We start from the raw sequence: 16,806 nt of genomic DNA, 5'->3' as shown, positions 1-16,806 counted from the left end.
AGGAAAAGAACAGCACAACTGAAATTAATGGCTATCACTATGATTTGTTTTACCCAGACATCTCAACTTTGCCATTGCAATAAATGTAAAAGGCTAAAACTACATGGGAGTCAAAGCAGCAGTGAAATGTGAAAATCTAAAACATACAAAACACAAACAAAAACACATATTTTCGGAACATGGAAATCACCTACAATAGTTCTAAAAGAAAAAACTTTCATCTTTAAAAATGTGTTTCTCAACCTCTTAACAGGAGGTCATACGCATAGAGCAGGGAGGGGACCCCAGAGTGGAGCAGGCAGACAGGAGGAGGCTTTTATCCCAACCCTGAAGACTCCTAGATCCTTATCAAGGACTATCAATATGAGCACCAAGGACTACATCCCTACTGCCAAGGAGACCACGGGGAAATGCAGTGCCTTCAGAGGCCAAGAACTCTGAGGTCACCCACCTCCATTTGGATCTACCACACGGGATGGAAGAAGTCCAAATCCTGCCTAGCAGGTTCCAAGGTCATCGGAACAACAACCAGGATCCCTGAGCGATCCACAGAAACAGAAGAACAGTAAACTTCCTTCGGGACTAGGGAGAGGAGCTTTCTCTGGTCCTTGCCTGCTTCCAATTTTGGGTCCCCACCCCCTCTCGTAATAACCATCAGGAGTGCTCCAGAAACGCCTCAAAACAAACAAACAAAAAACTAGAATAGACAGACAGAACAACAAGGAAAGCTTAGAAACAGACAGGAAACAGTCAGCGGGGATGCACTTATACCTCACTGGGTGGGACACAAAGATTGGTTACTCCTCACTGGGGTATGGAAGATTTCTCTGCACACCCCTCCTACACATGCTCACCTAAACTATTGACATATATCCTGTTAGAATTATAGAGTTAGACCACCAGAAAAACAGCCAGGTTCAGCGAAAACGTGCTTCAATGCTATAAACTGCTAAAGACTAAAATTAAAATAGGCATGAGACAGCTGAATAGCAATCTAAGCCATTTTAAGGTGTATAGAACACGGTTGAATGTAAACCAAAATTGAAATGTCTATGAAGAAGTCACAGGTTGTGGTTGAGAACCTGCATTTTACTATTAACATGTTGGTTAATCAATACCATGTCAACTAATGCCACAATGTTGTAAATGGTTGGAAATATTATGTAGGGGCTTTTAATTGATTGGGATGATACTCTGCTGGCTCTGCCTTCAGACCAGAGATGGTCTCACCAAGAAACCATTGAACTTACCAGGACAATAAGATGCTGGACTTTATGCTTGGTAAATACCTCCAATGAAAGAATGTCAACTGAATTTGAACTATGGAAATGCAACAAGGTGGAGCAATCTGCCATGGGGGGAGGGTGTGGAAATGGGTGGGGGGAATCCCAGTGCATAAAAATGTATCACATAATGCAATGTAATTAATTTTTAAAAAATGAGATGAAATAAAATACATATATATATACATATAAAATAAAAAATTAAAATGTGTTTCTGCGTAACAGGGACAAATGAAAATAACTGAATTCAACATTCGGCTAAAGAGTAAACTTCAGCAAAAGTGTAGGGAAGTTATAAAAACTAAAGGCTGAAGCTAATTAAAAATGAAAGAAATTCTCAAACTAATGAATGTAAAAAGAAATATGCAGTGAATCTATTATCTATTTTTTAAATAGACAAGAGAATATGAAAGAATACAGAAGTAAAAATGCAACAATAAAGAAAAAATTTAAAAATCATGAATGTTCATGCTACATTTTCACATTACATTTGAAAAGGAATGAAACTGAAAATCTTCTGGAAAAATACATATTTTTGATTTTCCAAAAGTTTTTATTGGCTTATTTTTATCTACTTGAGGAAAAGAGAGAAAGACATGATCCATCCACTCCGTAGTTGTCTGCAACAGCCAGGGAGTGGGCCAAGCCAGTCCCAGGAGCCCACAACTTCATCGGGATTTCCCACTCAGGTAGCAGAGGCCAAGACCTTGAGCCATCACCTGCTTCCTATCAGAACGCATCAGAAGGTACTAGATGGGAAATACAGGCAACCTGGCATACTGGCATCCTAAGCAGCAGTTTAATCTACAACCCGACAATGCTTGCCCTAAAAATGCATATAATCAGAACTTAACAAAAAAGAAACAGGAGAATCAAGATGGCAGAATAGGGTATAGGACACATTTAAACAGAAAGAGAAACATTTATAAGGATAAAGCAAAGAGGACACATTCCAGGAAATAGGAGAAGACAGAACAACAGCAGAGGGGTACTTGGAGACTGACAGACACAGGAAAGCAGCAAAAACAATGGTGTGGTGTTGCAGTGATTGATACTACAGTAGCATTCAGCTAACAGTGATCTCAACTCCATCAGCAGCCAGAACTCCAGCAGCAACCTGGTGGGAAGGGACTTTCACTGGGAGCTTGGGAGGTGAACCCAGACAAAGAACTGTCCATCCTGCTAGTCTGTTTGATTTGACCAGGAGCAGAGACACAGCGGCAGACTTCAGAGGGGAAGTGCGAGAACAGGGTGGATTTCAAAGTGCATTCAGCCCCCTAAAGCCAAACTGGGCATCCTTTTGTGTAAGAAGGCAAAGACAACGGAAAGGACTGAGCATATGCTGAGCTGGGAGTGAACTCTTTTCTGTCTCAGTGAACTGCATTAATGTGGCATTCCACAGGCTCCACCCAAGACAGGTCTGGGTAGACCTCAGACCTGACGGCCAGTAGATCAATTCAGGCACCATTTTGTACACTGTGGCAATAGCTTTAGGACTGCAAGATACAACAGTGAACTGTACATGTGCTGAGCTCACGAGAACTCACTGAGTTCAGTGGATTGCACTGGTCCCGCAGGAAAATAATACCGACTGTGGCATCGTATGGGTCAAAATAGTTTCATGTGGCACCAGACCTAACAACCAAAAGGTTACGCAACAGATTAGCACCACCAACATCCTAGCTATATAAGAACCTGGTATCTCTTTAATCCTGGGACCTGCTCCAACCGAAAGTGAGAGAAAGGTTGCAGAGACAACAGTGCAACCTCAGCACGATATCACAGGAGGTAGAGACTGGTAAGCCAAGAGCTTGGACAGTGGAGATCATGGTGGAAATCTAACAAAGAACCCAGACCTGGAACTTGTTGGAGGGAGTGGCACAAGTGGCTGCAAGCAAAAAGGTGTGTACCAACTGCAATAAGTAAAATCAAACTGCACACCTGCGGGTGACAGAGCTTAGAAACCTACCCCAAGGAGAAGAATCTGATAACCAGAAGTACAATGATCAAGAGCAAAAGAAGACCCAAAGGCAAAATGAATATTACTGAAGACTCCCCTGCACAGGAGCAAAACCCTATGCCAACCTCAGAGTTAACTGAGGAAAACATCGAGAAAACGGGGGACACAGAATTCAGAAAACTCATTATAAAGCTTCTGATCAACACTAAGAAGCACATACAAGAATTCAAAGAATTTAAGGAATGTTACACATGAAATAGCAGCAATAAAGCAAATCAAGGTTGATATATCAGAAATTAAGAACACAGTAGAGCAAATTAAAAGTACAGTGGAGAGTCTCCAAAATAGAATAAAGCAAGCAGAAGAAAGAATCTCAGAATTGGAAGGTATTTCCTGTCACCAAGGGGAAGCAAACGAAAAGCTAGAAGCAGAGTTGGATCAGGCCAAAAAAAGTATTCAAGAATTGAAAGACACTATTAAGAGGCCAAATATAAGAGTTATGGGAGTCCCAGAAGGTACAGAAAGAGAAACTGGTTTTACAAATATATTTCATGAAATAATATGGGGAAATTTCCTTCATCTAGAGAAAGAATTGGGAAACAACATCCAAGAGGGGCACAGAACTCCCAACAGGGTTGATCAAAAGTGATCTTCACCAAGACACATGATCATCAATTTCGCTTCAATCGAACATAAGGAAAAAATCCAAAAGGTGCACGTTAAAAATATCAATTGACATAAAGGAGTGCCAATTAAATTCACAGGAGAGCTCTCACAGGAAACTCTACAGGCCAGAAGAGAATGGAGTGACATATTCCAAATTCTAAAGGAAAAAAATTGTCGGCCTAGGATAACATATCCAGCAAAGCTTTCTTTTGTCTTTGAAAACGAAATAAAATTCTTCCACAGTAAAGAAAAGCTAAAAGAATTTGCCTCTTTCAAACCTGCCCTACAAATGATACTTCAAGAAGTTCTCTTCACAGAGAAGAGGAATAGCACCCAACAAAACCCAAGGCAAATGGGAAGAACATCCCAGTAAAATCACAACAGAAGACTAAATCAATGAACAACATTCCTAAAATGACAGGACCAAAGTACCACCCATACATATTAATATAAATGGCTTAAGCTCAATCAAACGTCATAGATTAGTAGACTGGATTAAAAAACAAAACCCATCTATTTGTTGCCTGCAGGAGACACATTTCACTAACAAAAATCAACAGGAAAACTGTATCTCATGGATTTTGATTTCTTTTGTTTTTATTAGTTTCATCTCTTCAAAGCAGTTTCTTCTGATTAAATTCTTCAATGACTCATAGATCATACAGTAGCATCATTTTCTTCAAGAAGGTTCTTGATTTTCTTTTTCATTTCTTCAGCGACACATTAGTCATTCAGTAGTATGTTATTTAACTTCTTAATGTTGTTAATTTCTTTTTTCTTCCTGTTGTTGGTTTTGTTTTGTGTCTTTTCATTTAAGGGGATGTATAGTAGCTCTGTAATGGAGACTGTCATATCTAGTAACGTGTTATTTAACTTCTTGGGATTGTAAATTTCTATTCTTCTATTGCTGATTTTGCAGTATGACGTTTCATTTGAGGGAATGTACAGTAGCTGTGAAATGGAGATTAACATATCCAGATGTGAGGATACAATGTAGTATGCATCTCTATTTCCAGACAAGGTTGGACTTACAATGAAACTGTTTACTATATCTTAACAATAGGATTCTGGACTTTCTGCCATTGTCCATGCCCGCAATGATGGACATATGACTGTTTATGAAGAACTATACTTTAGTAATGATATCTATATCATTACTAGGAACTAGGTGTAGGTGGAGGGAATTGGGGAGAGGATAAGGGAAATCCCAGGAACCTCTTTAATCGTATCATAAAATGATAATAATAATAACAATAAATAAAAAAGAGTATAAAAAAAAAAGAAACAAAAACTCTGAAAAAATAAACCAAGAAACAGGGAAAATTGCAGCTTCAAAAAAATTATTATAAAAAAGTGTTGCAATCTGAAAGAATCAGAATAAATTCTATGTTTAAAGAATTAATAATATTCTACATAAACTTCTACAGAATATTGGAAAACAAAATTCTTATTAGTTCTGTATAGCACAGATGAAAAAAATCTTACTAAAAAAAAGCAAAACTACTATATGATCTCGTTTACGAGCAACATGGAAGTACTTACAGATAAAATAACAAGCTTGCTAAACATTGCAAGAAGCTAACAAACTGGTTTTCAACGCATACCCTTCAATGCTTCATGCAGTGATCTGTAAGTATTCCACTGCTCTCTCATCACTTCCAATATCTGGCATTGTTAATTTTCCAAATATTAATAGGAGTATAGAAATGTTGCATTGTGATTTGTGTTTCAATTGGATATTTCCTGACTGCTGATATACTTACTAGATATTCATATATCTTTTTAGTGGGGAACCTTCACCCATGATGAATGCATCAATATTATGTATGTACTATAAACATTTCCTCTAAGTTAGTGGCTTGCCCTTTCCTAATTTTCTAAATATTCTGTGGGGAGCAGAAATTTCATAAACTTAAATTCATCAATATTTTTCTCACAGTTGATGCTATTTGGTATTCTAAAAAATTATTCTTACCTCATGTTAACAAAGGCTTTCTCACAGACTTCCTATAGAAAGCTTTATAATTACCAATTTTATGTTTAGATCTGTGGTCCAATTCATGTTAAATTTGTACACAACATTAAAAGAAGACTAAAGCTTATTATCTTCTCACATTAACATACAGTTGATTCAGCACCATTAGTTGGAAATGACGTGAGAAACTGTCTACCTGGGAGGAGTAAAAACTCCTTATCCCAAAGAAGTGGTGCTTTCTCTTTAACTTTCAATTTGAAATGTCCAGGGTCCACTGGGACCATGGCACAAGCACAGAGCCCTCTGTATTTGCATATCCAACTGAAACACCAGCCACTTTCTTATAAAAGTTGTAGAAGGCAAGTGACACCTCTTTTCCCACCAGGGACCCTGCTTAAGTCACACTTTTGACACTCTATGTCCAACACAGACCTCACTTAGAGGTACTTCTTCCACTGTCACTCTCTTCCCAGCTGGGACTCCCACAACTCTTAGATTTAGCCTTTCAATAGTGTCTTTCAAGTATTAAATACTTTTTTTAGCTTGACCCAACTCTGCTTCCAGCTTTTAGTTTGTTCCCCCTGGTGACAGGAAATATCTTCCAATTCTGAGATTCTTTCTTCTACTTCATTCAATCTATTTTGGAAACTCTCCACTGTACTTTTAAGTTGTTCCATTGTATTCTTAATTTCAGATACATTAGCTTTCATTTCATTCACTTCCTGTGTGACAAATTCCTTAAATTCTTTGAACTCTTGTATTATGTTGCAGGTGATAAGAAGCTTTATAAGAAGTGTTTTAGAGTCCAGCGCAGTGGCCTAGTGGCTAAAATCCTCGCCTTGAACACGCCAGGATCCCATAAGGGCACCAGTTCTAATCCTGGCAGCCCCATTTCCCATCCAGCTCCTTGCCTGTGGCCTGGAAAGCAGTCAAGGTCGGCCCAAAACCTTGGGACCTTGCACCCACGTGGGAGACCTGGAAGAAGTTCCTGGATCCTGGCTTCAGAGCACTACAGCACATATAAAGGGACATTGTGAACCTAGAAGGTCAGTGAGCACAGGATTACAATTGATAGGATAATACTGGTATGATAACAACTGAGTGGGTACCACTGGTATAGCTAAATGGATACCATTTGTATGAGAACAGTCGAGTGGACAGCATGTGAATGAGAACAATTGGTGGAATATACAAAACAAAAGATTCCCAAACAAAAGGATAGAAGCTGTTGATAGGCTCAATACCTCCTCCCTCATCCTATATGACCCTCAGTGTATAAGGTCTGATGCCACTAATAAACCTCAGCTTTGGACTGAGTCCACGAGTGTTATTATCAGCTATCAGCTCGACGAACCAAGTCCATTGCTACGGGACAGCGACAAGCACTGGCCGTTGTGGCTCACTTGGGGAGTGAATCATCGGACCAAAGATCTTCCTTTCTGTCTCTCCTCCATTCTGCATACCTGACTTTGCAATAAAAATAAATTTACTGGGAAGTTTTAGCCACAGCCATTAGGCAAGAAAAAGAAAACAAAAGAATACAAATAGTAATCTCTTTTCAGAAGACATTATTCTCTGTATAGAGGAGCCAAAAACACTACAGTAAGAGACTACTGGAACTCATAAGACAGTTTGATAAAGTTGCAGAACATGAAGTCAACACAAACATCAATAGCCTTTACATACGCAAATGATTCCATGGCTGAGAAAGAACATCAATCTCATTCATAACAATGACAAAATATTTTAAATATCTTCAAATAAATGCAACCAAAGATGTGAGGAATCTCAATGAAAAATTACAATTACAAACATTAAAAAAAGAAACAAGGGAAGACACCAAAACATGAAAAACACACATGAAGATCAGGGAACAGAACAGAAACCCCAGAAATTAATCCACATGTGTACGGGCAACTAACACTTGAAAAGCAAACTGCAATCGATCCAGGGAGGAAGGACAGTCTCTTCAACAAATGGTGCTGGGATAACTGGATCTACACGTGCAGGAGCTTTAAACAAAAAATCATCCCCTTAGCCCTTGTACAAAATCAACTCTAAATGGGTCAACGACATAAATCTATGGCCTTACACCATCAGAGTGCTAGAAGAAAACTCCAGGGAGACTGCAAGACAGAGATACAGGCAAAGACTTCTTGGAAAAGACCCCAGAAGAACAAGCAATTAAAGCAAACAAACGGGATTACATCAGGCCAAGAGGCTGCTACTGTACTGCAAAGGAAACTGTCAACAAAGTGAAGAGCAACAGACAAAAAGAGAGAAAATTGTAAAACCTGCAACTGACACAGAATTAATATCCATGATCTATAAAAAGGACCAAGGAAGTCAATAATAATACTACAAGCAATTCAGTTAAAAAATGAGTAAAACATGAACAGGCAATTTTTTCAAAGAATAAGACTCAAACGGCCAAGACACACATGAAGAAATAATTAGGTTAATTAGCCCTCAGGAAAATGCAAATAAAAATCACAATGACGTTTCACTTCACCCCAGTTAAAATGCCCATCATTTGAAATTTTTCAAAAATAATAAAAAATAAAAAAAAATAAATAATAAATGCTGGCAAGAATGTGGAAAAAGGCATTCTAATCCAGTGCTGATGAGAATTTTCTAAATTATTTTTTTTAGCTTTTCTTTTTTTTTATTGTTCATGCTTAGCTTTATTTCTTTTTTTAAATACATTTTATATTATTGTTATTATTTTATAATACAGTTTCATATTCCCTTATCCCCTCACCAGTTCCCTACCCCCAGTTCCACTATATCATTAGTAACATAAAGTTCTTCATACTCAGTCATATGTCCATCATTGCGGGCACGGACAATGGCAGAGCGTCCAGAATCCTATTGTCAAGATATAGTAAACAGTTTCATTGTAAGTCCATCTTTGGAAGTAGAAATGCATACCACAATACATCCTCACATCTGAATGTTAGTCTCCATTTCACAGCTACCAACATCCCCCCTTAAATGAAAAGTCATGATACAAAATCAACTTTACAATGCCTGTAGTTAAATAATATGTTACTAGATATGACAGTCTCCATTACACAGCTACTATACATCCCCCTAAATGAAGAGCCACAAAACAAAATCAACATCAGGAAGAAAAAAGAAATTAACAACATTAAGAAGTTAAATAACATGTTATTAAATGACTAATGTGTAGCTGAAGAAATGAAAATCAAGAATCTTCTTGAAGAAAATGATGCCACTGCATGATTTACGAGTCACTGAATGATTTAATCAGAAGGAAGTGTTTTGAAGAGATGAAACTGACAGAAAACAACAAAACCCATGTGATATAGTTTCTGCTGATCTTTGTTGAAGTGAGTCTCCTCCAGACAATAAAAAGATGGGTTTTGATTTTTAATCCAGTGCACTAATCTATGATATTTGATTGAGCTTAAGCCATTTACATTCAGAGTTTAATATACATGGGTGGTACTTTGGTCCTGTCATTTTAGGAATGGGTTGTTAATTGGTTTAATCTTCTGTTGTCATTTTAGTGGGGTGTTCTTCCTGTTTGCCTTGGGTTTGGTAGGTGCTATTCCTCTTCTCTGTGAAGAGAACATCTTGAAGTATCATTTGTAGGGCAGGTTTGAAAGAGGCAAATTCTTTTAGCTTTTCTTTACTGTGGAAGAATTTTATTTCATTTTCAAAGACAAAAGAAAGCTTTGCTGGATATGTTATCCTGGGCCGACAATTTTTTTCTCTTAGAATTTGGAATATGTCACTCCATTCTCTTCTGGCCTGTAGAGTTTCCTGTGAGAGCTCTCCTGTGAATTTAACTGGCACTCCTTTATATGCCAATTGATTTTTTTTTCACGTGCACATTTAAGGATTTTTTCCTTATGTTCGATTGAAGCGAAATTGATGATCATGTGTCTTGGTGAAGATCACTTTTGATCAACCCTGTTGGGAGTTCTGTGCCCCTCTTGGATGTTGTTTCCCAATTCTTTCTCTAGATGAAGGAAATTTTCCTTTATTATTTCATTAAATACATTTGCAAGCTCAGCTTCTCTTTCTGCACCTTCTGGGACTCCCATAACTCTTAGATTTGGCCTCTTAATAGTGTCTTTCAATTCTTGAATACTTTTTTTGGCCTGATCCAGCTCTGCTTCCAGCTTTTTGTTTGATTCCCCCTGATGACAGAAAATACCTTCCAATTCTGAGATTCTTTCTTCTGCTTGCTTCATTCTATTTTGGAGACTCTCCACTGTACTCTTAATTTGCTCTACTGTGTTCTTAATTTCTGATATATCAACCTTGATTTGCTTTATTGCTTCCTTAAATTCTTTGAACTCCTGTATTATGTGCTTCTCATTGTTGATCAGAAGCTTTATAATGAGTTTTATGGATTCTGTGTCCCCCGTCTTCTCGATGTTTCCTCAGTTAACTCTGAGGTTGGCATAGGGTTTTGCTCCCTTACAAGGGAGTTTTCAGTATTTTTCATTGTGCCTTTGTCTCTTCTTTTGCTCTTGATCATTGTACTTCTGGTTATCAGATTCTTCTCCTTGGGGTAGGTTTCTAAGCTCTGTCACCCACAGGTCTACAATGCGATTCTACTTATTGCAGTTGGTACACACCCTTTTGCTTGCAGCCACTTGTGCTACAACCTCCAGTGAGTTCCAGCTCTGGGTTCTTATGTCAGATTGCCACCATGATCTCCACTGCCCCAGCTCTTGGCTCACCACTCTCCTCCACCTCCTGTGATATCGTGCTGAGGCTTCACCGTTGTTTCTGCAACCTTTCTTCCACTTTCAGTCGGAGCAGGTCCCAGGATTAGAGAGACAGCAGGTGTCCTATATAATTAGGTTGTTGGTGGTGCTGATCTTGTCTGAACCTGTTGGACGTTAGGTCTGGGTGCCACACGGACCTATTTTGGCCGGTACGATGCCACAGTCGGTATTATTTTCCTGCGGGATCAGTGCAATCATGGACCTCAGTAAGTTCTCCTGAGATCAGCATATGCGCAGTTCACTATTGTCCCCTGCAGTCCCAAAGCTATTGCCACAGTGCCCAAAATGGCGCCTGATGTACAAACACTAAGGTTCTTGATTTGCTGGCCGTCAGATCCGAGGGCTATCCCAGACCTGTCTTGGGTGGAACCCGTAGAATGCCACATTGTTGCAGTTCACTGAGACAGAAATGAGCTCACTCCCAGCTCAGTGCATGCTCCGTCCTCTCCCTTACCCTTTCCTCTTTACACAAAATGGCACCCAATTCAGCTTTAGGGGGTTGACTGGGCTGTGAAATCCATTCTGTTCTCATACTGCTCGTCTGAGATCTGCTGCTCTGTCTCTGCTCCTGGTCAAATCAAATGGACCAGCAGAACAGACAGTTCTTTGTCTGGGTTCACCTCCCAAGCTCCCAGTGAAAGTCCCTTCCCACCTGGTTGTTGGTGGAGTTTCGGCTGCTGTGGAGTTCAGATCGCCGTGCTGGAGTATCAGTCTCTGCAACACCACACCGTTTTGTCCACTGCTTTCCTGTGTGGATCAGTCTTCAGGTACCCCTCTGGTGTTGTTTTGTCCTTTCCTACAACCTGAAATATATCCTCTCTGCTTCATCCTGATTGAATGTTTTTCCGTCTGTATAAACGTGTCCTTATCCTATTCTGCCATCTTGATTCTCCTAAATTATTTTTTATTATTATTTTATGATGCAGTTCCACAGTCTTTGTATGGAGTTTCCCATCCTCCTCCCCAAGTCCTTTTCCCCCTACTGATTTCCTCTCTAGTATTACAACCAGCAAGTCCTTCCTGAACAGTCCTAAGTCCATCATTCAGCTATTGAAGTGTTCCCCAACACTGTAGGGATGGACAGTGTCGGAGAGTCCAGCATCCTACCGTCAGGATATTTTCAACTGTTTCTCTGAGAGTCCATCTTTGGTCTGCAAGCTGGAAAGACATATTGCGCTAGGTCTCCACATCTGGACATGTCATTCTCTGATGAGAATTTTAAACTTGTGCATGAGTATGGAAGATAGTATAAGATTCCTCGGAGTTCTGAAAATAGATCTATCATATAACCCAGTCTTCCCATTCCTGGGAATTCATCCAAATGAAATGAAAACATCATATTAGACAATTATCTGTGTCCCTGTGTTTCCTGCAGCTCAGTTCACAGTAGTTACAATAGGGAATCAACCTAGATGCCCATCAACAGATGACTGAATAAAGAAAATGTGGTATATATACACTATAGAATACTACTCTGCAATAAAGAAAGAATGAAATCTTGTCTTCTGCAACTAAATGGATAAACTGGAAACCATTATGCTCAGTAAAATAAACCAGCCCCAAAAAGACAAATATCACATGCTTTCCCTAATCTGTGATAACTAAAATACAAAGTTCAAAAAAATTATCTTCATGAATGAGATTGACACCTTGGGACTTTTGTTTACAGCCTTTGTCTATACTCTGAGAAGTAAGTTTTGTGGCTTTTTTTTTCCTACTTGTTTTGTGTGATATCTTTAGCTAATGGTAGGTTAATCTTGTTATTGTGAGGTGAAGCAAAAATATGACATTTAAAAATTAGGGGGGAAGAAGGAGAAGACAAGGACAGAGGAAGATGGATGGAGAATTCGGGCAGGAGGAAGGATGGAGTGCAAAGTGTTACTATGCTCCTAAATCTGCATTACAAGATACATGAACTTTGTTCACATTATATAAATGCAATAATAATATCAGCTACACACATGTAACAAACTGTTATAAAGAATGTATACATGCATAGCTTACTTAGCTAGGAAAACCCACAGCCAGCACAAAAATTTAATAGAAGACATAAGCTTTTCAAGCTTATTTTCACTACTGAAAATCTTGCAGATTGCATATTGCTTTTTCCACCATCTCATTGTAATTTCCTTTTTACAAATGATGCTTCCCATGAACTGAATTTTCTTCCACCTTTAAGATTTATTAAGGCAGTATCAGGACCAGTATCTATTTGATAAATGTTTAATATGCCAGAAGCTCTGAATGACATGATTTGATTTGAAAATAAGTAAAAAACTTATCTGTTTCTTTCTTTTTTGAAAAAAAAAAAAAAAAAAAAAAAGAAAGGAAGATGACAGAGACCTTCCACCAGCTGGTTCACTCCGCAGCTGTTCATGATTAGAAGACTGAAGCCAGAAACCTGGAAATCAGTTCAGATCTCCTGCTTGAGTGGCAGGGATGCAAGAACTCGAATCATCATCTTCTACTCTTCAGAGGAGCCAAGGCTCAAACGAGGCACTCCAATACAGGATGCAGAAATCTCAAGAAGCAACTTAATCACTGTGTAAAATGCCTACTCCATCTGCTTTCCATCCTTTGTAAGAGGCTCATAGTTCACCACTAAATTTAACATAAAGGGATAGTTTCTTGAAAGAAGTATTTAATTCTAATTAATTTATATACTAATACCTCATATTGTGACATCCAAAAAGCAATGAGAAGTTGTAAACTATAATTTGCACTAAGGAAATAGACTTGATCTCATTAAGTAATATCTGCTAAATTAAATGTTTTATTAAGAGAACTTTCATAGTCAGTGATCGTCTAAAGAAAACTCATTTATCCCTCTACCACTGCATCCTTCCAAAGACGTCAGGAATTATTTTTTAAGATATTTTCTTTTTTTGACAAAAAAAAAAAACATTAAATTCCAAAGCAAATCAAAGCTTCAGTGTCACAATCAAGAGAAAGTGCTTGCATTTGCATTATTGTAATGTATGCTGAATTTTTTTAATTCGTTTTGCATGTCACTAGAATATGTCTTCTTAACCATTAAAAGGTTCTGTCTTTCACCTATGTAAGTTGAAAGGCTCACATCACGAAACATTTAATATGAGAGGAAGCAATGAAGCCCATATAAATAGCTTGGGGCCAGCATTGTGGCTCTGTAAGTTAACTCTCAAGGGTTTCAGTGCCAGCAACCCACAGGAGCAGCAGTTGCAGCCCAGTTACAGTCCGTGCTGCTCAACTTCCAATCTAACTCCCTGCTAATACAACTGGAAAAGCTGTAGAAGATGGTTCAAACATTGAGAAGCAGAACGGACATGGGAAGCCCAAAGGGAGTTCCAGGATAGTGGCTCCATGCTCACCCAGCTCCACCCATCAGAGCCATTTAGGGAGTGATTCAGCAGATGGAATGTTGATTCTCTCTATGTGTGTCTCTTTGAATGAACTCAAAAACATCACAGCTCTTTCCCAGCTTCCATTCACACACACAAACACTGCTAATTTTCCTTAGGAACTGTCAACATATATGACCCATTCAACTTATCAACCAAATCACTCCAGCTATGTTATTATTTGTCTTAATGCACATAGCTCTACTGGAATTTCCTCTTTTCCCTCCTCTTCTATAATGCATCAGAACTGTCACTGTATGGAAGAAAAACAGTTACAAGTATAAGAAAGTCTTCAAAAATTTCATGGAAATGCCTTTGATAAAAAATTATTATTCATGGACTTTAAAAGTTTTGGTGCCAAAATAAACGTATCTTTTGATTCCACCTTACATGAACTTTTTGAAGAATCCCGGTAGCTACGAATACCTTTACCTGATTCAGAAGAAAAAGAAGCTTCAAAATACTCAGATAAATGACTATATACATAAAAAGAAAATCCATCAAATAGCTGTGTATTCCAGAACAACTAGAACTAAATTCTGAAATTAAAAAGTAAAATTACAGTTCCGCATTTTTAGAAAATACTTTAAAAAGCTAGATCTTGGGCCAGGCGCAGTAGCCTAATGGCTAAAGTCCTTGCCTTGCATTCACCAGGATCCCATATGGGTGACAGTTCATAACCCAACTGCACCACTACCTTTCCAACTTCCTGCCTGCAGCCTAGCAAAGCAAAAGAAAATGACCTCAAGCTTTGGGACCCTGCACCCCCGTGGGAAATCCAGAGGGTTCCAGGCTCCTGGTTTCAGATCGTCTCAGCTTTGGTACTGCAGCCACATGTGGAGTGAGCCAGCAGATGAAAGAGCTTTCTGTTTTTCCCCCTCTCTGTAAACCTGACTTTCCAATAAATAAATAAAGCTTAAAAAAAAAAATTTAGCTCTTACTTTAAAACATGGAGACAGAATCCAGAACAGTAATGAACAGTAAGCTTACCAAATATGTTAGTGGAATGTCCTTTCCTTGCAATAGGTCTGAGTTCATTGTGTCCCCATCCGTATGCCCTGTAGTTATCCCAGGCATGTTTCATCATCTACAAGGAGAAAAATTGATATTTTTGCATTTCACATAATTTAGGCTTCTACTATTTATACCTTTATCTGTCTTCCTGGAAATCTTACCTTAGTATATTAGCCAACTACTTCGGTATTACTCAATTATCAATGTGAAAATACATATAGCTGCTTACTCTCAATCTATACAGCAGAACAAAATCAGATCTAACAAACCGCCTTTCTTAAAACATAGAGTGTCTAGCACTCTTTCCTTTTAAGACCTGTCAATTCTTTCAGAACAGCTCCCTTATTAGAATTATAAAAAAAACTGTCAACCAAAGACGCTTTTTCCACCAGTTCAAGAAATAAAGGTACTTTAGGGAGAGACGTTTCCACTCAATGGGTTAAGCTGATACTCAGTTGAAGTCCCAGTTGTTCTGCTTCCCAATCAGCTTCCTGCTAGGGCAACAAAGCATAGCCCAAGTCCTTGGAAAACCTAGATGGAAACTCCTGGCTCCTGACTTTGTCGTAGCCCAGAGCAGGCAATTGCAGCCATTTGAGAAGTGAAGCAAGAAATAAAAAAATTGTTTTAAGTACTTCAAAAAGATGAAGGAAATTTTATTAAACAATAAGGTTTTTGGGGTACCAAAAAAATTCTGAAACCTACTCCCAGGAGGAATCTCCAAAATGATCATGAAAAATATCTATTATGAAAACACTAGGCCTGGATTTCAAAAAACAAAAAATTGCACCAAAATAAACTTTTCTCTTAATTCCAGTTTTACACAAAGTTTTTGAAGTATCCTTACAATATGTAAATAAATGAACATCTCTGTGTTCAAAAAAATAGTTTATTTTTTTTAAAAAAAGGACAGACACCTGGAAGAATTTAGCCAACAAGCCATATTTTGCCAAGTCCTGTTGTAGGCAAATAACTGCGTATGTACGACTCAAGCAATAAGAATTAGGTCCACTTTAAGCATACTGTTATAAGCACTGGGAAACAGAAAGACTCCCATTTTACTATCTTACGATCATGTATTACATACTCCTGGAACTGATAAGGGCTCACTCTCTTTCAACATGGAGAAAATAGATACCAGCAAAAACAGGTAGATGCAATTGCTGACAAGCATATCCAAAGGCATATATTCAGACTGAAGTCCTACTTTACAGCCATTAACCTAATAAATATTTTTAAATCAATTAGTTTAAGCTAAGTCTCTTTCGACCAAAGAGTTCTGACCTATCTGTGAGTATTTAATTATATATCAGCTAAATTATAGTAGAATGTAACAGGTCAGAAACCAGTGGATTAAATAGCATATTATTCATGAAAACATTCACAACTTGTTTTATTCAGCTAGGAAGGAATGTAGTCTGAATCCACAGCGTGGTTGATGGGTATCACAACATGTTCCTTTAACCATGGAAGCCATGTATTCATATCTTTATCGAAAGGAGTGTTCAACCTGTGGCTGGGAATGGAATCAAAGTATGCTATTTTAAAAACTAGAAAAGAGAAGGTGGAAGGCGGGCAGAGAACACAAGCAGGAGGGAGGATAAGGTAAAAAGCATGACTAAGCTCTTAAATCTGCACTGCACTATGAAAATTGTCCACTTTATATAATTAAAAAGAGGAAAAAGAGCAGGAAGATATTTTAGCTGCTGATATACAAATATAAAATTCCTTAACAAATACTAGAAATATGCAAGGATGATACTAA

General features: G+C 38.2%; 1 protein-coding gene across 1 annotated transcript in view; it reads right to left on the bottom strand.

The window, feature by feature from the left end:
- MAN1A2 (mannosidase alpha class 1A member 2) overlaps positions 1 to 16,806 on the bottom strand; it is a 160,258-nt gene that overhangs the window by 90,304 nt on the left and 53,148 nt on the right. Inside the window, exon 3 of the mRNA XM_058660113.1 lies at positions 15,021 to 15,117. Within this exon, the coding sequence (XP_058516096.1) occupies positions 15,021 to 15,117 (97 nt within the window). The remainder of the gene's footprint in view (positions 1 to 15,020; positions 15,118 to 16,806) is intronic.

This window comes from Ochotona princeps, chromosome 2, assembly GCF_030435755.1.
Source record: "Ochotona princeps isolate mOchPri1 chromosome 2, mOchPri1.hap1, whole genome shotgun sequence".
Lineage (NCBI taxonomy): Eukaryota > Metazoa > Chordata > Mammalia > Lagomorpha > Ochotonidae > Ochotona > Ochotona princeps.
Note: the sequence above shows the minus strand (reverse complement) of the source record. Positions and strands in the feature narration are given on the sequence as shown.